The sequence below is a fragment of the Physeter macrocephalus genome, chromosome 11 (assembly GCF_002837175.3).
Source record: "Physeter macrocephalus isolate SW-GA chromosome 11, ASM283717v5, whole genome shotgun sequence".
Lineage (NCBI taxonomy): Eukaryota > Metazoa > Chordata > Mammalia > Artiodactyla > Physeteridae > Physeter > Physeter macrocephalus.
This window is the reverse complement of record NC_041224.1, coordinates 107,637,001-107,661,052: the sequence shown is the minus strand read 5'-3', so window position 1 is coordinate 107,661,052 and position 24,052 is coordinate 107,637,001. Positions and strand designations below refer to the sequence as shown.

Sequence of the window (24,052 nt, the reverse complement as noted above, 5' to 3'; positions counted from 1 at the left end):
CAATACTGCCTTAGAGGAAGATGCATGTGAAAGTAATTTATTAGGAAATATTTCCAGGGGAAAGAGAGGAATGAGGAAGGTGGACCAGGAAGGGGCCGAGTAAGGGTGCTATATCAAGCCAAGTCACACGGAGGATAATTCTGACTCATTCCCACAGAGGGCTTGGGGGGCACTGTGGGTCACAATGACTTGCAGTCAAAATCATCCCAATGAGAGGGCAATAGAGCTGGAGTGTGTACATCCCCGTCTCCAACAGTCATTGGCCGAGGGCCATGCACACTGGAATTCAGCTGATGTGCACAGAGGATAAAGAGACTGAAACTAACACGACATTGTAAGTCAACTATACTTCGATAAAATTTTTTTAAAAAAAGATTCTTTCCAGGAATTCCCTGGCATTCCAGTGGTTAGGACTCCACGCTTCCACCGCAAGGGGCATGGGTTCGATCCCTAGTTGGGGAACTAAGATCCCACAAGCCATGCAGTGAAGGCAAAAAAAAAGACAAAAAAAGTTTCACTCCTAGACCAAACTCTAAAAAAATTTTTTCTTAAAAAAGGTAAAGGGGATAGCCAGGACATGGAAGCAACCTAAGTGTCCATCAACAGATGAATGGATAAAGAAGATGTGGCACATATATACAATGGAATATTACTCAGCCATAAAAAGAAATGAAACTGAGTTATTTGTAATGAGGTGGATGGACCTTCTTGTTATGTTCATGAGTACTTAAGATATTCTTATTTATAGAATATTGAACTTTCTTATATCTAAATTTAAAAACCTGACCCCATATATGCACTACCAAATGTAAATTAGATAGCTAGTGGGAAGCTGCCGCATAGCACAGGGAGATCACCTCTGTGCTTTGTGACCATGAGAGGGGTGGGATAGGGAGGGTGGGAGGGAGGGAGACGCAAGAGGGAAGGGATATGGGAACATATGTATATGTATAACTGATTCACTTTGTTGTAAAGGAGAAACTAACACACTATTGTAAAACAGTTATACTCCAATAAAGATGTTAAAAAAAAAAAAAAGGTAAAGGGGGACTTCCCTGGTGGTCCAGTAGTAAAGAATCTGCCTTCCAATGCAGGGGATGTGGGTTTGATCCCTGTTCAGGGAACTAAGATCCCACATGCCGCAGGGCAACTAAGCCTGCGCCACAACTATTAAGCTCGCGTGCCTCAACGAGAGAGCCCGCATGCCACAAACTACAGAGCCCACGCACCCTGGAGCCCACGCACCCCGGAGCCCGCACACCACAACTAGAGAGAAGCCTGAGTGCTGCAATGAAGAGACCACGCGCAGCGACGAAAGATCCCACATGTCTCAACAAAGATCCCGCGTGCTGCAAACTTAGTTGCAGTTGACCTGACACAACCAAAAAAATAAAAAAAAAAATAAAGAAAATAAAGAAATATTTAAAAAAAGAAAAGGTACAGGAATCCCAGGTGACATGGTCACAGAAGGGACAGCACCTGCTCCAAACACCCTAAACGTGAGTGATAATCTGTGATGTTTTCTACTCTGGTTTTGCTTTGCTTTGTTCTTTAACTTGTTGGCCATGGGTTTGAATATCAGTGCAGCCACTTATGAGCTATTATTTAACCTGTTTGAGGTTTTTCCTCATTCCTAAAATGGGAATAACTGTATCAACTTTGTTCATTGTGGTGAAAATCAGAATCGATATAGATATCCCTAGCAAACAGTAGGTGTTCCACTTGTAGCTATTATGATTAAAAAATATATCTTCAAAATGCCTGGAAAAAGTAATACAAAAATGTCTGTATGTTCTTGACGTATTCAAGACATGCGTGCATAAAAACACCAGTGGTGGAGTATGGGCTCCTTTGCAGAGATACAACGGGCATCTGCACATATATTCACCACCTCCTGACTCCACGCCTTAGCTCTTTATTCCCTTTGACTAATGTGGCTCATTGTCCAAGCTTTGTCTTAGATGTCCCTCTTTCATGAAGCCTTTCCAGACCACCCCAACTAAAAACACTCTCTCCCTCCTCTGAATTGACATGCTATTCTATTTGAAATTATTTTATAAAACTTTTTCCACTTTCCTTTCACCTCTTTGCAGTATCTATTAAAATCCTGACACGGGAACAGATAGACAAATCAATGGAATGAAATAGAATCCAGAAATACGTTCAAATACATATGGGAATAATAAAAATAATCAAGGCATAGAGGGATAATACAAACAGTGCTGAGATAACTGATTAACCCTTTAGGAAAAAAAATTAACCTGGATCTCTACCTCACTTCCCATACAAGAGCAAATATCAGATGGCCCAAAGATTTTAACAGACACACACTCACACACACACACACGCACAAAACCCACATTGACTAACTATAGGAAAACATGAGTGAATTTTTTATATTTTTGGAGTAAGAAAGGCCTCTCTAAGCATGCCATAAAACTTAGAAGCCATAAGAGAAAAGATAAATAAGTTTGATTCCATAAAAATTTAAAACATCTACATGACATTAAAGACATAAACTCCAAAGTCAAACTGGGAAAAATATTTGCCATACGTGACAGTCACATGGCTAATTTCCTTTCATGAAGTGTTTATAAGAATAAATAAGAAAACAATAAAAGTGGACAAAGGACATGAACAAGTAGTTTATGAAACAAGAAATACAAATGCCTGTAAACATATGAAAAATAGTCTTAATAAAGAAATATAAATCGAAAATAGTTTTTTCGCCCAGATTGGCAAAAGTTAAAATGTTTGGTGAAACTGAGCGCTATGAGGGTGTGATGAAATGGATACCATCACACAGAATTGCCTTCTCAGGAAGGGTGTCTGAGACTGGAATAGGGCACAGTTTGTCTGGAGGGCAATTGGCAATTTCTCTCAAAATGTCAAAGGCACATACCCTCTGCCCTATTGCTTCAACTAGTTGTTTGGGCCCGTACAAACAAGTTCTCCTACCTAAGTGAACAAAGATGCTATTGCAACATCATATTTATTGGCGATGTCAACTACAATTGCCACTCACCATGGGCACTCGCCATCCACCTCTACAAGGATTAATCATGCACTGCTGCAGCTGCTGACTTTCAACACCCCCTGAAAAGTGTGGAGGGTGGAGAGCAGAGATGAGGCCCTCTGTGCTCTGGGAAAAACTGGCAGAACAGGTCTTCAGAGAGTTAGATATTTTCAGGAGCTGATTTTATGAGCCCAATTCTTGTGTCTCCTCGTACCTAGAAAAACACTAAAATCCTTCATGGTGACATCTGCTCCTCGTGACTAGCAGTAACCTTCACACGACTAGCAGAAAACTTCTACAAAAAATATGTGCTTGATTGCATGTTTTCCCCCTTCACCAAAATCACATATATACTGACTTTCCCCCCTACGTCCTTGGAGCAGTTTCTCAGAGCTATCTGAGGACTGTCTCCCAGCCCTCATTTTGCCCTCAATAAAACTTAACTCTCAAGTTGTGCAATATTTCTTAAGTCGACAGAGAAAAGGCATAAACAACTGAAGTGGGCTTCAATGGGTAACTGATAAATGATTGTCTATCCAGATAATGAAAGAAGGAATAATGATGAAGTATGGACTGCTGGTCAAAGATCTCCAACACAGGGACTTCCCTGGTGGTGCAGTGGTTAAGAATCCCCTGCCGATACAGGGGACGTGGCTTCGATCCCTGGTGCTCGAGGATCCCACATGCCACGGAGCAACTAAGCCCGTGCACCGCAACTACAGAGCCTGCGAGCCACAACTACTTAGCCCACGTGCCACAACTACTGAAGTCCACATGCCTAGAGCCCATGCTCCACAACAAAGAGAAGCCACTACAATGAGAAGCCCGTGCGCCGCAACGTAGAGTAGCCCCCGCTCGCAGCAACTAGAGAAAGCCCGCGTGCAGCAACGAAGACCCAACACAGCCAAAAAAATAAAAATTAAATTAAAAATAATAATAATAAAATTTTAAAATAAAAAAAAAAAGATCTCCAACACATGCCAACAAGCTAGGGAATGTTCATGCACTGACACACACAAATGAGTGCCCATAAAAAATGATGGACACCAAATAAGTTATAGTCTATAGTCTAGTTAACAGCATTGCATCAATGCCAGTGTCCTGGTCTTGACATTGTACTACAGATGTTCCCACTGTAAGATGTCACCATGGGGGACGTTGGGGGAAGGGTACATAGGGACTCTTGTATTACTTTTGAGTTTATAATTACTGTGAGACTATAATTACTTCTAAATAAAAAGTTTAAAAAAAACCACAAGGTGCAGAAAGTGTGTATTGTGTGATTTCTTGGTTTTTTTTACAAAATATCAAAAGGTAAGAACAGTCCCTTTGTCATTAAATTCAAAATGAGTGAAAAAAGCATATGTAACTAGAAGGACAAACCCACCCACCCCCTTCACTCCTAAGGGTTTGCTTGAAACAGAAGGATAAGAAATTCTTAAAGTACCCCTACTTCCTTTGCAGAGATTAAAAAGAATGCATGCTGCTCAAGAATTTGATCTGGCCCAACAAAGAGAGAGCCCTCAGAAGCAGATTGCTCTGTCCTTTCAGCAAGGTTTGTGATAGGCCTTATTCATTTCATACCACAGGCCTCTTATGCTGCTCTAAAAGCAGGACAGGGAAGTGAAACTGCTTTGCATAATAATGACAAATGTTATCTCCTGAGAGGGCAGGCTGGCACCTCTAGGGAAATGGTTCACTTTCTTTTGTGGATTTAGACTGCCTTGTCCCTAGGAATTGTTGATGGTTCTTGGAAGGGGTATGTGTGTGTGTGTGTGTGTGTGTGTGTTCAGTTGATCCAGAAATTTACAGGAAAATGAAATACTTCGGGGGCGGGGGGCGGGTAGGGAACATTTCTTCATCTCATACCAGCGGAGAGATCTCAAGGAAAACATGTGGAGCTCCGGGACTGGCCTTGCACTACTGTGCTGGCCTGACACTGCCAAAGCCCACCGTGCAATTTTCTACTCAAGCCCCCACAGAAAAATTCCCTAGGAATTGTCCTAGGAATTGTTGATGGTTCTTGGAAGGGGTATGTGTGTGTGTGTGTGTGTGTGTGTGTTCAGTTGATCCAGAAATTTACAGGAAAATGAAATACTTCGGGGGCGGGGGGCGGGTAGGGAACATTTCTTCATCTCATACCAGCGGAGAGATCTCAAGGAAAACATGTGGAGCTCCGGGACTGGCCTTGCACTACTGTGCTGGCCTGACACTGCCAAAGCCCACCGTGCAATTTTCTACTCAAGCCCCCACAGAAAAATTTAAACTGGCAGGAACTGTAGTTACAGAGGATTCTTGCTTCAGAGTGCCCTGATGCTCTGATCTGGGGGGGAAGGGACAGATCCTCTAGGAGAACATCCCCTGTATGTTGAGAGTGGGGTTTTGCACTGGAAGGATTCTGAAGGAAAGAAACTGTGAGTCCCCAGCAGAGCAGATGCCTGGTTGTGATAGGGACAGAGTAAAGGGACAAAGTAGGTGATTAAATAGTTAATCTCACTAGGGGATTGTAAGCAGAAAAAAGTATGGGACACCCCTGTAAATTAATGATTACTCAAGAAAGCAGATTTGCTTAACCACAAAGCCTAACAGGCTTGCTTAACAACAAAACCATGCAACAGAAGCACAAGACATGCCCCAAAGCAATAAAACAATGGTGGCATGAGACCCACATCCTGCCCAGTGAGCTCAGTAAGTTAATGACCCTTAAGACATGCTCTCTGTACACATAAAAAGCAATAGTTTATGGAAAGGTGACACTTCAAAGTGAAAGACTCTCATTGTACTGAGACCTAAAATAATTTTTTCATAGTGCCATGATAGTCCTAGCTCGACCATGTAGGGACAAAAAAACTCCCCTGCCCAACCTGGAGGAGGAGCATGACATCTACTTAAGAATGAGGAGGAAGGTGGTCTTTTCACCCTCCCCACTTTTCCTTTGATTATAAAACTGTAGCCCACTAAGTTCTCAGGCAGCACCTCTTGCCCACCCACTTGTAAGCCTCACAAGCGTCTGTTCTAATAAATCACTTCTTATCTATCACTTTCCCTCTGGCTTCTTTCTGCGTTGAGACATAAAGGACTGGAGCTCCTTGGAGGCCCCCCAGTACGGCACCTGTCGGTTTCAGATGGAATTAGGAGACCAAAGGGTTTAGTCGGAGTGAAACAAGAGGGAAGGGGACAGGACACAACCTTTGAAAGAATGACATAGCCCAAGGGCATGACATAACCTGATTAGAACCAAGTGGGCCCAAGATGGCAGACAAGTCAACTTCCACTAGACCTTGTGCCTCAGTATACGCTCACTGTAACACATCAGCAAGCTAAATGACACACCCACAGGTGCCATGACAGTTCTAAGGTGACCATAAGGATCAAAAAGTGGGTGGTGGCCCAATTCCTGGAAATCCCCGCCCCTTCCCCGAAATAGCTGGAATATTCCTCCCACTCATTAGCCTATGAAATTACCCACCCTATAAAAACTGACAACCCCATACCCTGGTGCCTTTCTCACCTTCTGAGATGGCCCACACTCTGTCTGTGGAATGTGTTTCTCTCTAAATAAATCCACTTCTTACCTATCCCTTTGTCTCTCACTGAATTCTTTCTGCGATGAGACATCAAGAACCTGAGCTTCATTAAGTCCTGAAACCAGGTGTGTGATGTCAGTTGGAAGACTGTGGGTTTTGGCTGGGTTCGAGTCCCTGCTGCGTGGGTTCAAATCCCAATCTGAGGTGCATGGTTTCAGGAGTAACATCTGTGAAAGGAAAAGGGAGGAAGCAGGATTGAGAAGGAGGATCTGTGAGACCCTGAGATGCAGATCTGACCAACGCCAGCCCAATAGGAAGCTCCAAAGCAAAGATGGCCCCTTAGAGGAGCCCCATGTTAGGCAGAAGTGGTGAGGTTCTTGTACCACCACCCTGCTCAGTCACTGGCTGGGGCCACCCTTGGAAGGAGTTAACTGCCAGCTGGCAGCTGACAGCTAATCAGCTGGCAGCTGACTCCCAGCAGCCAGAGCGAGTCCTTTCTAGAAGGAGGATCTGAGCTGTTATCTGCATCTCCACATCTGCCACAGGGCTTGTCTCTGAGGGAGGAAAAGGGGGAAACTCCACCACCACTACCACCCCTTCCCAAATACAACAGAAGGAAGCAATCCTGGGCATGAGGGAAAAGAGAAGCCGATGCCTGTCTTGTAAGAACTTCTGCCTGTTTCTGTACAGAGTTCCTGAAAAGAACCTGTACAAACACTGGGTGGATGATTTCTGAACAGTGTTCACAAACAACTGCCTGAATACAGGGCAATCGGGAAAAACTTTTGAAAAACTAGAAACTGAATAAGCTATAGAGTTATGAGATTCTAGATAGAGCAATATCTCACAAAATTAATAATCCATTACCTGTAAATAGGAAGAGACTGTGTCGGTCTCTGGCACCTACAGATACATTCACTGTTTTTGTTTAGTTTTGTTATCTGTTTGTTTTAGTAAATTTGTTGCCAACATTTAAAAATTAAATATTTCATATTAAAACCCAGATTTCTACCTTCTGTTTAAAATTCCTAAGATCGGGACTTCCCTGGTGGTCCAATGGTTAAGACTCCACACGCCCAATGCAGGGGGCACCGATTCGATCCCTGGTTGGGGGAACTAAGATCCTGCATGCTGCACAGCGCGGCCAAAAAAAACAAACAAACAAAATAAATAAATAAAATTCCTAAGATCTGGCAATGCTGGGCTGGCCTTGTCAATGACAAACATGCATGAAACTAAGTGCGCCTCAGGTCTGCAAGCTGCAGGTCAGGAGTACCCACCGATCCCCATGGATTCCCAGCCACTGAGGCCAAGGCACGCTACCTCTTATCACTCCGAGCTTACGCCATCACCCACAGTTTAAACCATTCTATCAATACATACAGTGTATAAGAGGGAAGGGCAGCAGGTAAATTCAGTTTATTTAATTTATTTATTTATTATTTTGACTGCTCTGGGTCTTTATTGAGGAACACGGGCTTCTCTAGTTGTGGCGCAGGGGCTCTAGAGTGTGCGGGCTTAGTTGTGGTATGTGGGATCTTAGTTCCCCAACCAGGGATTGAACACAGGCCCTCTGCATTGGGAGTTTGGGGTTTTAACCACTGGACCACCAGGGAAATCCCTAAATTCAGTTTAGAAAAACCAGTTCCTTCAGAACCGGTTAAATCTCTTTTAAGTTCATTTGACCATAGCCATCAATTGAAAACATTTGATCCAGGATACAAATGTATTTGCACCAAATACAAAATATATATACATCCAAGGTTGTTCATTGTAGTGTTGTTTGAAATGGCAAAACACTGGAAGCTACTTAAACGTTCTTGGGTCGGAGACTGGCTAAATAAATTATGGAATATCCACACAATGGAATACTGTACAGCTATTTTTCAAAGGGAGAGAGAGAATAAAGGTGATCTATTGTGTACCACTCAGAACAATCTCCAAGAATGTATTTTAAGAAATGAAAGAGAGAAGTGGGGAAAAGGAAGAAAGAAAAGAAACAAGCAATTTGAAGGACATTATGTATAGTGTTATTCCATTCATGGGAAACATTTTAAAGGGAAAATATGCATGTAAATGCATAGGAAACTTCTGGAAGGATGATACACAAGACCAAGAGCTATATGGTGAGCAGGTAAAAGAAGCATAGGGAAGAGTTACTTTTTTACTTTTCACTCTATAACCTTGTATCTCTTTTAAAAATTGTGAACATGTGTCATTTTTGTAATTTAAAAAATAATGATTAAAACAAAAATGAATTGATGCAGAAAGTAAAATTCCAATTAAGAGACAATTAATTTCCAAGAAAACTGTCATTCTCTAACAACGTCAGAAAAATTAAAAGTAGCTATTCAACATTGACAGCAGGTCAAGCTGTCATAACTCACTTTGATTTCACATATAGAAATAAAACTGCCTACCTCACTGGATAAGACACATTCAATAAAATTTATAAAAATCACCCAACAGTTGTCGGCACTTAGTAAGTATTCAATAAAAGTCGCTGTTATCACACAGCCCTCCTACACCACCCAAGCCTGACTTGTGTCAATATTGCATGAGTCAATGACCAATGTGGAATGGCTATTGCAAGATGCAAGACTTAAATTCCAACCCAGGTGAATTTCCTTCCAGACTGCAGTCAGCTGATAAATGGAATATTTATATATGGCATATTTCCTGCCATATCAGTAAACAAAGGATGTCACAGTCATCAACAATTGTAGCCCTCCAACATGAGCCGGTGAGCCTTGAGGAAACTCAGGGCTGAAAAGAATACCATCTAGCAGCCAAGAGACCGCAGCCACTCCCTACGGTGAGACCTGAGGAAACTCAAGATATGAAAACACAGGATATCGGTCCCAGATAGCTGAGGTGCATATCAAAGGAATGATTTCAGTGAGCCCAGACTCTTGCATCTTCCCATACATAGAAAAGCGCTAAATTACTTAACTTGAGATAGCTGGTTTTCTTTCATTAACAATAATCCTTTGACATTCCCGACTACCTGCCCTTTGTTGCAGAACTCCTATATATCCTGGCTCCTCCCTCCACTCACCTCCTTGGAGCCGTTTGTCAGAGCTATCTGAAACGCTGTCTCCCGGGCTGCAGTCCTCATTTTGCTCCAAATAAAACTTAACTCACAACTCTCACGTTGTGCGTTTTTTGTTTTAGTCAGCAGTACTAGGTCTTCTCTACTCAATCTACACAATTGCCCTCATGATTTATAAAGTCCAACAGTTTTAAATAGTACCTGCTCTCTACTGCTTAATCCTAAATCTATACCCATAGACCTGGCCTCTCCTGGGAACTCCTGCAAATAAAACTTAACTCACAACTCTCACGTTGTGCTTTTTTTTTTTTAAGTCAACACAGCCCTTGAAGAAGATGGGAGTGTAGTCCTCAGTCATGGAGGCATTTCCTTAAGATCTGCAGATGGTACCACCTCCATACAAGAACAACCCCATTACCTATTAAAATCCCCATTTCAAAGAGACTCCTACACACATATGTATTTCCCCCAAAGATTTCCTACCCTCATCTCCAACAAACCAGCTTGATGAGTAGTAGAAGCTGGAGACTCCCACTCTTCTTGCCTTCCCTCTACCCTTTTCTGTTCACAGATCCCCTCCCTAAAGTCCCCTGTGTTCTCCCAAAAGAAATGGTGCTGGAGGCCAAATATCAACCCCGCCCAGACAGGGAGGGGCCATGTGATGTTCACGAGCTCACAGGCCAGAATTCTCTTTTCCCCAAACCCTTTGCTCTTTAGGGTGTGGTCTCCCTCAGCCTCCCACTGCAACCTCAACCCCTGGATCTGGCTGCCCACCTCTGGACAGGAGGTGAAGAGAGATCAAATACGCCCTGCAGGCCTGTCCCTTTGAACTAAAACCCTGAGAGGCTCTGCTCCAGGCCTCCTACATCCCCTCCCCCAGCCCCGCAGGCAGGTGCAGAGCACTGGGAAGGGTTCCCACAGTGCATTAGCTCTGAACAGGTCAGGAAGAAGAGTGTCATGCTATCCAGGCTCTGTTGTCAATAATTCATGAGGTTCAGACTGAGGGGCACCAGTCAGAGAGTCGGTTTTCCCCAGACATGGGGAAAATTAGACTCAAACTCTCTTATCTCATCAGGATGAGCTGAGTACCACAGCTGTTAACATCTAGTTTGAGGAATAAACTATAGATCCAGTGCATGCTTGTTATATCATTCGCTGCTCACACACCCCCTTTTGAATGCTGAAATCCTTTCTGGCTGCTCAGTTGACCTACACGTATACTAAATGAATCTTTAGCAAGTATGAATTTTATTAAGCAGCGATCCCCAGAACTGAATTTCACAAACCAGGATTCTCTCTCTTCTAATTGTAGGGACTGACATCGGGTTGCCAGACTGGTGATTTCACCAACTAACAACACTTTTCTCAACCTACCCATCTGCTTTCATCATCTTCTCTTAACAAAAAGACTAACACCAAAAAAAAAAAAAAAAAAAAAAAGGAGCAAAAGCATATCCCAAAATAAAGGACTACCTGTTAAGTTAAATAAGCTTAGATTTATGAAACACTATATTGTCTTTTTCTCTTTTTGCCTTGAACTAGTGAAAACTTTGCCATGGATCTGCACAACTTCTCAGGGTGGCATTTGGAGGCCACTGGGTTAAACCAATTCAGATGCTGACACTGGGTCTGTCGGGGCCTTTCTACAGTGTACCATAAGCCATACAGATTTATTAATTTTCCCAGAAACCCAAGAGGGAGATCATTTCAGCCCACTTGGCAGAGCAGAGGCTGAAGTCTCAGACACAGAATTTATAGCTGGAGAGGACCTTATCCATTATTACTCCAGCACCCTCAGTTTACAAACGAAGAAGCTGCAGCGGCCATAATAATTACTTTATGGTGGCAATAATTACTCATGTGTTTAGTAGTTTACAGTTTATAAAGTGCTTTTACATTCAACAAATATTTATTGAACTAGGATGGAGGCTAAGACCTGGGGACATAGTGATTATGGAGAACTTGAGTGCTCCTGAGTTCTCCGAATTTCCACCACTTGTTGGGGGACTCTCTAGCATCCTTGCTACCACTTAGGCCTGAAAATGGAGAAGTCCTCTTGCAGTGGAGGGTATAAGAGATCCTGTCCTGTCAGGATCTTTCATTCTGCACACTGGTTACCACTGGTGATCAGAATCTGCCCTCCAGGCCTGTGGGGATGGAGGAGAACTTGAGCCAGAGTGAAGGGCAGGGCAGGCCTACCCAGCTGCTTCCCACTTCCTGTCTCTCCCAGGCTGCTGCAGCCTCACCTGAGACCCTCACGTGGTGGGCTCCATGGGGGCTACGGGCCTCACCCCCATGGTCAATCTCAAAACATTTGCCTTCCTGTGGGCTGTCACAAATGTGGACCCAGACTTTCTTGGAAAACAAAGTCCATCTTGAGGTTCTGGGAAGCAAAAGCAACCAACTCAAAGTCCCCTCTCCCCCAAGAAAAGACGTGGGCAAGCAGATGTGGAAGGAGGGGCGGGAGGACAGGAAAGTCTACGGACTCCCGGAGGCGGGAGCAGCCCTACAGGGAACCGGAACCGACGGAACCTCCCCACACCGGCTGGCCGAGGCGAGCCGGGGACTGAGGGGCGCCGCGGCCACAGCCGGCTCCCTGCGCCAAGGGCCCGCGCGGAGCAGGACGAGCTGTTCCGCTCTAGGACTGGTGGGGAGCTGGGAGCGGGGAAGGGATCTGGCTTCCGAGCGGGCAGCCGGGCGGGGAGGTGGCTCGCCCCTCGCCCCGCCCCTCGCCCCGCCCCCCGTCACCTCTCCTAGGCGGCGCAGAACCCTGAACCGGCCGCCTCCATGCAAAAGGCAGGGCTACTGTTGGGTCCCTGTGCGCGGACGTGGAAGTCGGTGCGGATGGCCAGCTCCGCGGTGGCGCGCCGGAACCCGCTTGAGAATAAGGTGGCCCTAGTAACGGCCTCCACTGACGGGTGAGTGCCCGAGCCCGAGTCTCGGAGGCCCCCGCTGTCTGCAAACAGGTACTAACCCCTTGTCCTTGGCCTCCCGTGCCCCATCTTCAGGCCTCACGTGTGGCCAGTGTCGGCCCGGGAAGAAAGGAACTACGTGGTTGGCCGGCAGTCCCCTCGGAATCGCCTCCCCCCGGAACCTTGCAATTGCCAGCCCTCTTGTCACTGCTGCCTCTGGCTCGACTGTGCCAACTGGGTGCTGCCCGACCCCGTCAATCACATCTCCCAGGGTTCTGGGCTGCCCGGGTCAACTGGCCCCACCTAGAGGCTGGGAAGACCAGACGCCAGAAATCCAAGACAGTCCAGATTCCAAAAATCCTATCCACTGCCTGCACCGACGGTGAAAATGTTCCAGACACCCCATTTTGGCACCCCAGGAGTCTCATAGAACTGCGCCCCTTACCTAGAGGGGACACAAAAGCCATGTGTCCACATTCTTGTTTAGTTCAGTACATTTTGGCCTCTCTTGCCCAGCCCGTGTCTCACCAACCACTGTTGTCTACCCTGTTTCTCACTCCCACAGAACCCTGCTAGATGCCAGCTCTTCACAAATCTAAAATACAAATGAATGGGAAATGCTAATGGCTAAGTGCAAAATGTGTAACCCTTTCTCCCAGGGGAGTATGTAAAAAATTTACGTTTGTAACCGGAGATCCCCAGTTTCACATGTACCCCCAAACGTAACTAAAGATAGAATATTGAGATGATGTAGACTAGTAAGGAAGATATTTGGGGGTAGAGGCTTTTCTGAGTGAGACCCTCCAGTCATGGAAATAGCTGCTGCTTGTTATACCCCTAGCTCATCTCTCTCTCCTCAGTCCCTCCCTACAGGGTATGGGGCCTGTGACCTGTGGTGGCACCTGTGGAAGGTGATATCACTTCCTGGGAACCTAGACTGAAGGCCAAAACCATAAGAAAAATAAGTAAACCGGTGCCAAAAATATGCTAAGCAAGTCCATCTGTATGGTAATGGCTGTGCCGTTAACCCTATCTAACACATGGGGGTCGTACAGAGAGAAAGCTGGAATTCAAAGCCCAGGCAGTCTGATTCAGGAGCCCACGCTCTCACCCTCTTTTCCTGTACCAACTTAAAAGTCCTTATCTCTCTCTGCCCATAGGATCGGTTTCGCCATCGCCCGGCGTCTGGCCCAGGATGGGGCCCACGTGGTGGTCAGCAGCCGGAAGCAGCAGAACGTGGATCGGGCAGTGGCAACACTGCACGGGGAGGGGCTGAGTGTGACGGGCACCGTGTGCCATGTGGGGAAGGGCGAGGACCGAGAGCGGCTGGTAGCCACGGTGAGCAGCAAGGATATGGGCGCAGAGCCAGGAGGTAGCAGAAGGGAGCCAGCCTGAGCTGGCTTTCCTGGACAACACGGGTGTAATCCAAGCCAGCACTGTTAACTAAAACACAACAGTGCGATCTGCATACCCACTCCAGCCCACCAGCACATTTTTATTGTGTGCCTTTCTGTTCTGCCTCCGAGAATCATCCCATCTCAGTCAGAGAATCAAAAAACCACTCTACTGTTTCAACCCTGCATTGTGCCTTGGGGCACCCCCCCAAAAAAAAACAGCTGGTCCTGGCTTTCCAATCTAATTGGGCAGATAAAAAGGGTAAATACAATTGCAAAATAGGTATTCCCACTCTGAGCTAATAAACAATCAATCCCTGTTTTTCAGCTTATAAAGTCGAGTCTCCGGGAACGTACAGGAGGCAGCCCATCAGGTTTCAACCACCTACTGTGTGCCATGCACTTTGTTTCGAGCCTTTTGCAGGTTCTCTCCAAACAACCCAAGCAAGGCCAGGATTAGTCTCCCTGTTTAAAGACTGGTTCAGAAAGCTGTATCAACATCCCAAGGTCCCACAGTTAGTAAGAAAAGAGATGTGAGCCAACCCAGAATTGCCAAGCTACCTACAGACTACCAGGCATTTCCCCGTCAGGTCAGGCCTTAGGTGCCCACTTGGACTTTAGCCTCCAAGACAGTGTCTAAGCCAGTGTCTGAGTTGGTGCTTGGCACCAGTCTTCCAGCTGCACAAGAAAATATGAACATTTTGCAAAGGAGGCTGCTCTTCCCTAGGCTCAGGGCACACCCTTTACTTCTTGGAGTAAAAGGGAGAATCTGCCCAAGAAGGGAAAGCAAAGGATATTGTGCTAACAGAATGAAAGATGGTGAAATAATTGGGGTAATCTTAGACAAGGAGGACATGAAATGATGATAGGTGGTGGTATAGTAGACAGCATAAGGTTATTCCGTTTGTCAGGAGTCATTTGGCAAATGCTCAGATGTGCACTGGAGAGAGCCAAATGGGGGTCCAAGAAAGCCACCTTGCCTGACATAGGCAGCTGGACAGAGCCTGAGATTGAGACCTTGATCCTCAGGGTGAGGGAGCCACCTGGGATCCTGGGCCAACTAGTGACTAGCCATATGAAATGTATGTGTCCACTTAGTGTCAAAATCCTGCTGGGAAAATGACCTCTGGACCCTCATCAGGTCCACTCTACCCGTCCTGCAGCTCTGGCCCAGAAGTGGGGTTTGAACTAGACCTTGAAGAGAACGTGGGGCTGGGCAGATGGCATAGGGCTGGGATTCCAGATGACCCTGCAAAATGAGCAGACAGCCAAGGAGGGACAGAAGGGGAGAGGGGAGCATTGTGAACCCACAGCAGAGAGAGAGCACATGCTTGAGAGGGCTGGTAGGAAATGGGCCGGGTGGGAAGGATGGGGGACAGGGGCCTCCGTGGCCTCCCAAAGGAGTTTAGACGTTCTTGGAGGAAATAAGAAGCCATGTGACGTTTTGAGCAAGGTGAAAATGGTTATTAAAGGACAATAATCTGGTACTGGGAGGAAGGATATATTGGAGAAAAGAAGACTCTGAGCCAAGGACATGAGGGAGGAAGCTGATGCTGTCACTTAGGTAAGAGCAGTGGCAGTAGGGCCAGAACAGATGCGCCCGAGAGACATTTAGTGGGAACCAACCAAGATATTTTTTTTTCCTGGCCGGTGTCAAGAAATGGGAAATAGGAAGGATGAATCAAAATTGACTCTCAAGTAGTTTGAATGGCCAATGTCGAGTGGAGAATGATAGGATACTTGTTAGCAGTTTGAAATGCGTCCTGCCTATTGCCAGCCACTACCTGTGGTGAGAGAAGCTGCTGCCCTGAGGATGGTTACCCCCCAGTGGCTTCCTAATCTGCACCTCAAAGCTTCTCAAAGGTGTTGTGAGCCGAAACCAGATTAGCTGCTTCTCCACTTGATTCTACTTTAAAAAAAAAAATAGAACTTGGCTTCCCTGGTGGAGCAGTGGTTGGGAATTCGCCTGCCAGTGCAGGGGACATGGGTTCAGGCCCTGGTCCGGGAAGATACCACATGCCACGAGCAACTAAGCTGGCACTCCACAACTACTGAGCCTACGCTCTAGAGCCCGTGTGCCACAATTACTGAGCCCACAGGCCACAATTACTGAGCCCGCACGCCCAGAGGCTGTGCTCTGCAACAAGAGAAGTCACCACAACGAGACACCCGTGCACCACAGGAAGACACAACAAAGCCAAAAATAAATAAATTAAATAAATAAATTTATTTAAAAAATAAAAAATAGACCTGTCAGAACACAGAGTAGCAATCACACAATTTAGAGCAAGCCTTAGAAGACACCTGGGTGGTCATAGTAGCTTTACCATTAATTTTCCAGGGTTCTCTGTCTGTTCAGTCAAAAGCCAGCCTTCCCTCCTCTCTATGCTGATAGGCCTACAAAGAGAAGGGGACAGGATACACAGCAGAAGTGGAAAAGCGCTCCAGGCGATTCTGCTGCAACCCACTATCTCCCCACCCCCAACACACCCGCACATGGCCCAGCACACATCACTTTCTAACGCATACCGTGTTTTCCTCATCATGAAACTTACACAGAGCCAAGGCAGGTGACTGGGACTTTGTGCCAGGACATCAAAATTTAGAGAGTGCAAGAGACTATTGAAACAGGGTTGCACAGATTATGTGATTTTAAAATTTGTTAAATTTACATGTTGACAGCCCAGGCATCCCCTCAGCAGTGTGGAAGCAACTGAGCTTAGCACCTAGTTAGCAAGAATAATTAGTTAAAACAGGAGCTAGCAGATTGTTAATAACACACCTCTGTGTGCCAAATCCGGAAGCACAAAGTTGGTTGAGGGCCCATTTAGTGCCGCTTGCCCAAGGCATCAAAATTACCAATTCTGGGCCAATGCGAAGTCTGGTTGCAGCATGGCATAATGTTGGCAGATTCTGTTTGGCTACTCGTTACTCCAGCACGTGCCTTCACCACCTACTTACAATTTATTAAGGAAGTGAGATGTTGCCTCTCTTAGTTTTCCCAGTTTAAATCTCAGTTTCTGCCTTGAATCTTCCATGCCTCCAGGCCAAAAAAATAAAAGCAGGGAGTGGGGGGAAGGGAGAAATGGCATCATAACCGAGTGTGGAACTGCTTTAAGCCCAAGCCAGCATCCTCTCCAACATGGCTCTCCTGGGTAGCCAGTTTCATAGTGACCCCGACTCACTTTTGAAGGACTCTTATGAATTAGGTCTGGGTTAGAGTGTAAGTTCTGCCACCACTAACTAGCCTTGTGCCCTGAGCAAATCACTTCACCTTTCCCAGAGACCGAATGAGCAGGCCTCCTCTTCTTAGCTGGCCCTGATATATCATTACTGAGCTATATGACCTTGAGAAATTAACTTCCCTGGACCTCAGTTTCATCACCTTCACCATGAGGACATTGGGCTAGGTGATCTCAAAGGCCCGAGTGGCAACTTTCTACAGGTCTAATTTTTTATTTTTTTGGCTGCATTTGTTCTTCGTGACTGCACGGGCTTTCTCTAGTTGCGGCGAGCGGGGGCTACTCTTCGTTGTGGTGCATGGGCTTCTCATTGCAGTGGCTTCTCCTGTTGCAGAGCACGGGCTCTAGGCGCATGGGTTTCAGTAGTTGTGGCACACGGGCTCAGTAGTTGTGGCTCGTGGGCTCTAGAGCGCAGGCTCAGTAGTTGTGGTGCACGGGCTTAGTTGCTCCGCGGCATGTGGGATCCTCCCAGACCAGGGCTCGAACCCATGTTCCCTGCATTGGCAGGCGGATTCTTAACTACTGCGCCACCAGGGAAGTCCCTATAGGTCTATTTATACTTGTTTCTCCGTTCAGGTACGTGTGGACAGGCTGAGTTTGAGATAATGGTAATTCATTCAAGGAGAACTGGACAGTAAGCACCGGGAGAAATGGGGCTGGGAAAAAAGAGGAAGGGTCTAGAAATGGACTTTGAGGTGAGAGCTGAGGCCATGAGAATAAAGGAGCTCCCAAAGGGAAAGTCTAAAGAACAAAGGGTCAGTGACAGCCTCAGAAGTGGGGGCAGGAAGAAAAGACTGCCAAAGAAATGAGACGACCTTAAATGTTTTAGCAGCAGAGCTTGGGGTGTTTTGGAGAGAAAATGTTTTAAGGAAAAGAGGTCATTTTGACAACTGTTCCTAAGAAGGGATTCTTTATCGACACTGATAAACGCATTTCCCTTACTGTCCTGCAGCCCTAACTCAGACCTTACTCCTCTCTAGGCTGTGAACCTTCATGGGGGCGTGGACATCCTGGTCTCCAATGCTGCCGTCATCCCTTTCTTTGGAAACTTAATGGATGTCACCGAGGAGGTATGGGACAAGGTGAGAGGGGATGAGAGCAGCAGGGGGTGGGCCTCAGAAGACAGCACACACTCAGTCTGCTTTTAGAATGTATTTGTCAAGTGCAGTGTAAATGTGAGGAATCCTTGCAATTTGCCACACGCCTGCAGTGCACCTGGTAAAGGGCGAATGGCGGGGTGGGGGGCTTCCTCTGTCCCTGCCCTTCTCTTTCATTTCTGCTTCTCCCCAGTTTTGTCTTCACTTGCTCCTTGCTAACCATCTTCTGCCTCCCTCCCCCATCATCTCCCCCACCCCCGACCCCGTGGGCTTATCCAGGCTCTCCTTCCTGGTTTATTTCCAGAAGACAGGGCAGCTAATATGCCAATGACTAGTACGTTCAGACTTACATGCCACCCCTCCCCTTTTCAGCTGCCAAAAAAGAATGATTTTTCATTAGTTGGAAAACTTTAATAGCTGCTAGTTAAGTGAAATATCAATTCTGGTGAAATTAACTAAGTTGCCACTTTATAAAATACAGCCTTTTAAAAAGACCTGTGCTTTTTCCTTTTTAACTCCAATGTCTAGAACATCTGAGATCCAGATGTCTAAATTCAAGAACGAGAATATTAGCTTTCATGTGAATGTGTACAATTACATTATATTTATAATATATTTCACACACCTACATTCTTTAATTATAAAGCCTTAATTAAAATATTTGTCTTTCTTTGCTGAGGTTAATATTCCCACCTGATTTGAAAATGCTAAATTTTTCATGATCTCCCATGGTTTTGCTTTTTACCCTGACGTCATCCATAATTTCTCAACACTGAAGTTTAAGGATACTAAAATATTCTAGTTTATCAGTGTTTCACAGACATAGAGACCAAAGTGCCAAAATGCTCTTCAGTGAATCAGTTCCTGATTGATATTCTTCAAAGTAGAGAAACATCTTTCATGAGCAGTCTGAACAAAGACCACATGAAAATCAGTTATAAAACAAGTAATTTTTCTTTTTAGTTGGCTTCTTTTTTGAATTTTATTTTTTTTTTTATACAGCAGGTTCTTATTAGTCATCCATTTTATACACATCAGTGTATACATGTCAATCCCAATCTCCCAATTCATCACACCACCACTCCCACCACCCCGCCACTTTCCCCCCTTGATGCCCATACGTTTGTTCTCTACATCTGTGTCTCTATTTCTGCCCTGCAAACCGGTTTAGTTGGCTTTTTTTTAATATCACAGTATATCAAATCTAAATGCAATGGTTGATCCTTGATTGAACCCTGGACTTTAAAAAAAATAAGGACATTTGGGGGACAATTGGGGAAGTTTTATTATAGACAGTATATTAGGTAAAATCATGATTATCAATGTTAAATTTCTAGGGTGTGATAATGGATGGTGGTGTGGAAGAACATCCTTATTCTTTGGAAATAATGCTAAAGTCTTTAGGGCTAGAGCATTAGAATGTCTGCAACTTACTTTCCAAGGGTAAGGAAAAAACTTCATAGGTACATAGATAGGTCAAATTGTACAAAATGTGAACAGTTGGTGAATGTAGGTAAAGGATATCTGGATATTCATTGTCCTTCTATTTCAACTTTTCTGTAAGAGTGAAAATTTTCTAAATAAGAAGTTGCATGGGGGGTATGGGAGGAGACTATCCCAGCAGTGCCTGGAACAATGTAAACAAGGGTCATGCATTTGTTTTAAATTACAGATGTGGGGTTTTGATGGTAGACTATGTTCCAGCTCCCCCAGAAGTGCCTCCTCATGATCCCACTTGCCAATACATGTCCAGCCAGACAATCCATCCTGGAGGGCCAAGAGCATCTCACTCCCTAAGCTCAGAAGCCAGAAAAGTGCTGGAACAACCCCAAGTGCCTGAGGTCAGGCCACATTTCCCCTGAGAAACACGGCACACTCTGGGGCAGGTCCAGGAAGCCATCCAGTTCCGGGCTCTCCCTAGTTGGAAGACACACAGAAAATCCAGCTCAAGTCCAAGGCAGCCCTGAGAGTTCAGGCCCATTCTGGGTCAAATCATACTTAGGAAACAAGCTGAACCAGGCTCCATTCTTTCTCACCCGAACCTAATGTGTCATTCTCTAACTGAATAAACCGGGGAAAGCCACCTCTCCCTGGGCCTCGGTTTCTTCACTTGTAAGGCCAAGTAAATCATCCCTAGGATCTCTGCCAGCCCTAACAAACAGATCCTGGGAACCGCACTCTAACTCCCCATTGCCCTGCCTTCGGCAGCCCTCTTCCCTCATGCTGCAGGTTCCCTCTTCTCTCTACTGCAGGTTCTGGACATTAATGTGAAGGCCACAGCCCTGATGACAAAGGCCGTGGTGCCAGAGATGGAGAAACGAGGGTACAGAGAGCAAGAGGGAGCCTGTGTTCGATGGGGCCCCTGAAGGCTGAGGGGAGGGTGTCCATGGGAAGAGGGTCATTCTGTTCTTTTTCCAGAGGCGGCTCAGTGGTGATTGTGGCCTCCGTAGGAGCCTACAGACCATTTCCTGTAAGAACCTTCTTTTCTGCTACTTTAATCCCTTCCTCCATCCTGTACCTTCTACCCTTCCAGTCACCCTAAGAAGTTTGTGTCCCCTTTTGGAATCACATCACCAAGTACCTTCCAGCAAAATAGAGGCCTTGCCTCCACAAACGCTAACCTAGGGGAGGTTTAACCACAAGACAGTTTTCTAACTGGGACCCTCCATTACAAGAGATACCCTATTATCTGTTTATAACTCTTTATATCTTATGTTAAGAACCAAGAATGAACTGGAATTGAAGAGACTAACCCATTCTCTCCTTTCCCCAGGGCCTGGGCCCTTACAATGTTGGTAAAACAGCCTTGCTGGGCCTCACCAAGAACCTGGCCTTAGAGCTGGCCCAAAGGAACATTAGGGTGAACTGCCTGGCACCTGGACTCATCAAGACTAGCTTCAGCCGTATGGTGAGGAAGGGGAGTCCCGCATCCCACTGGGACCCTATAAGGCATCTTCCCAGGTAGAAAAGCCCAGCTCCTGGGTCCTGAGCTCCCAACCACTTCTACCCCCCATCTCTGCACTTTTCCATATCCCCCCTCCATACCAGCCATGTGTCCCGACCAGACCCCCACATGATCCTTTCCTGAGGTGCACAGTGAGACTGAGGAATTCAGATACCACTCAGGCCATTTCATATCTCCTTAAGTGGGTGAGACCTGGGGCGACCCAGGAAAATGCCTCACTAGAACTTGAAGAGAATGGAGCAGAAGAGGGAAGTGGGTAGAGACTGGGAGCTGGGAAGGACTAGGAAGTGAAGGAGGTGCCTCTCCATCGCCCTTTCAATTGATGTGAGGGCAGGCAGTTTCTCCCCTCGCTGTCCCTCACAGGAAGAGATTTCCCTTTTTCCTGCAGTTGTGGGATGACCAGGCAAGACTGGAGAGCCTAAAAGCAACCATGCAGATCAAAAGGTAAGGCTGGGGGCTTCCCTGGTGGCACAGTGGTTGAGAATCTGCCTACCAATGCAGGGGACTCGGGTTCGAGCCCTGGTCCAGGAAGATCCCACATGCCGCGGAGCAACTAAGCCCGTGCGCCACGACTACTGAGCCTGCGCTCTAGGGCCCACAAGCCACACCTACTGAGCCTGCGTGCCACAACTACTGAAGCCCGTGAGCCTGGAGCCTGTGCTCCACAACAAGAGAAGCCACTGCAATGAGAAGCCTGCGCACCGCAACGAAGAGTAGCCCCCGCTCGCTGCAACTAGAGAAAGCCCGTGCACAGCAACGAAGACCCAACACAGCCAAAAATAAATAAATTAAATAATTTAAAAAAGAAAAAAGGTAAGGCTGTCACAGGGGAGGGCGAGGAAGGATAAAGATGGTCCCTCACAGCCCACGGCTCGCCGACTCTCGGTCCTGCAGACAACACAGGCATGCTCTCCTCTGCTTCAAACACACAGATTTCACAAGTTCTTGAACACGGCATCACTACAGTGGCGTGTGCAAGGAGTCTGCTTCCATTGCAAAAACAAAACACAGAGGCATCCAGGTTTAGCAGAGCAGAGCCCTGGGGGAGGCCCTGACCCCTCTCTCCACCTGGGTGTTTGCCTCCACCTCTGGGCATCCCTAAGGATGAGGGACCAAAACCAAAACCAAAACATGCTTTTGTTAGTTCCCCTTGAATAAAAACAGTCATGTGTCCAAAGTTCAGGTTAATGATCCTACAATCCAAATAAAAGGAATGAAGAGCTTTACCAAGTCCCCAAACTCCCCTTGCCTAAGAAAACTAGCCTCTTCCCCAAAGGGTTGGCCGAACTGTTCAACGGTACCTTCATCTGGTTCTCTTTCCTCTAAGTTCCCTGCCTCTCTCCAGCTTCTGGCTTCTGGGAACTCTCTTGTCTTTAGCTCCTCCACCTTGTCTCCTCAAGGACACATACCAGCAATGCCTACTTGAGGAGGGAGACACCCTCAAGCGCTCCCAAAGCCATTCTGATGTCAGGCATGAGCTGCTGGCCTAGTTCACAACTCATTAATAAGTCAGGGTATTGTCACCCTTGAGCCACAGTGAATGATCCGGCCCCATGCTTCTCAGTCTTGGATGCACATTAGCTGGGGTGCTTGTGAAACCACAGATGCTCAGACCCCACTCCCAGAGATTCTTTTTCAATTGGTCCAAGGTAGAACCTAGGCATCTTTGGCAGGGGTGGGGGTGGGGATAGTTAAGCCTCTCGGACAGTGTGCAGCTAGGATGGAGAACCACTAATCCAGGCCTTCTAGGTTTGAGGTACCCACTCTACCCACCTCTACCCACCTCTAGAGCATCCTATGGCAGTTAGGTTAAAGTGTTCCCTAACTATGCAATCACTGATACAAACACTGAGAATTAGCACCGTCTCACAAAATGACTTTAAGGGACAAAAATAGATTCCTGAAAAAGGTGTCTGTGAATTGAAGCTGTACAAATGGAATCATTTTAAACAAATCATTTACTGTCTCACAGACTCCCTGATATTTGAATAGTATGCACACATGTGAAACAAATTCTTTGAAGAATGAAATAGCTGCTCACCACGTTATCTATATAACTGGGGATTTTGGTATCCTGAGTTCTCTAAAAAACAAAGTATCTCTATATTATATGAATATAATATGCAGTGGTTTTTGCAGAGTACAGTATTTTTGCTTATACTGAATTATAACAGCTTATATTCATGGTAACCCTATTTTATGGGCAGTACACTGGTCCTAAAAAATCACCTGACACTTCTTGATTAAGCAAATTTCATTCCCTGTTTGATTTTTACTCCCTTCCTTTTTTCCCCTCCTCCCCAGGATAGGCAAGCCAGAGGACTGTGCGGGCATCGTATCTTTCCTTTGCTCCGAAGACGCCAGCTATATCACTGGGGAGACAGTGGTGGTGGCTGGAGGGATGCCATCCCGCCTCTGAGGACCTGGAGAACATCCACCAGCGCAGAGATTGGGCTCCATCTCCTGGGTCCTGTTCCAGCATCCATCCACTGGCCTTTCCCACCTCTGCCTAGCGTACTGCTCACCTTACACCCTAACCCCACCCCCCCCATATCAATTCTGCTCTGTGAAAAGCTCCAGCATTCTCTGGGGTCAAGGTGTGGTCTTATGAGGATTCTCACTGTTGCTGTGGCCTTGGATAAAGACTTCCCTTGAGAGCACAGGGCAGCCCTGCTGAGAGGGCTTAGTCTACCGTGGCAAAGACCAACTAATATTTTTTTTCTGGGCATCAGGGGAATTTGAGGGAGATGGGAGAGAAGGAACCTGGAGTGGAAGGAACAGGGTTGGAAAATAACAACTCACAAATGATGTCTAAATAAAATACAGATGATCATGATGCTTTGAATC

The 24,052-nt window shown here is 46.1% G+C and overlaps 1 protein-coding gene and 1 long non-coding RNA gene across 3 annotated transcripts; one reads left to right on the top strand and one right to left on the bottom strand.

Annotated features, from left to right (window-relative positions):
* Positions 1–6,034: 6,034 nt before the first annotated feature.
* On the bottom strand, positions 6,035–13,203 carry LOC129392539 (uncharacterized). The gene is made up of 3 exons (XR_008618639.1): positions 12,570–13,203; positions 6,592–6,770; positions 6,035–6,128 (listed from the first exon to the last, which is right to left on the bottom strand). It is a non-coding gene; the product is annotated as an uncharacterized lncRNA (long non-coding RNA).
* Positions 12,258–24,041, top strand: LOC102973922 (dehydrogenase/reductase SDR family member 4). Of its 2 annotated transcripts, none has more exons than XM_007130081.4 (8): positions 12,258–12,513; positions 13,668–13,845; positions 18,124–18,213; positions 20,493–20,563; positions 20,659–20,710; positions 21,014–21,148; positions 21,594–21,649; positions 23,510–24,041. In XM_007130081.4, the coding sequence occupies exons 1-8, from the start codon at positions 12,383–12,385 to the stop codon at positions 23,622–23,624; spliced, it is 828 nt and encodes a 275-aa protein (XP_007130143.1). In that variant the 5' UTR covers positions 12,258–12,382; the 3' UTR covers positions 23,625–24,041. The 2 variants fall into 2 exon arrangements, with proteins under 2 accessions (XP_007130143.1, XP_007130142.1); XM_007130080.4 differs by having other exon boundaries at positions 12,261–12,513; positions 18,124–18,225.
* The last annotated feature ends 11 nt before the right edge of the window (positions 24,042–24,052 follow it).

Bases quoted from the DNA above. Each gene is read 5' to 3' on its own strand.
- LOC102973922 (XM_007130080.4), top strand. From the start codon at position 12,383: ATGCAAAAGGCAGGGCTACTGTTGGGTCCCTGTGCGCGGACGTGGAAG. The intron at 21,149-21,593 runs GTGAGGAAGGGG...TTTTTCCTGCAG, and splicing joins AGACTAGCTTCAGCCGTATG to TTGTGGGATGACCAGGCAAG. The intron at 21,650-23,509 runs GTAAGGCTGGGG...CCTCCTCCCCAG, and splicing joins GCAACCATGCAGATCAAAAG to GATAGGCAAGCCAGAGGACT.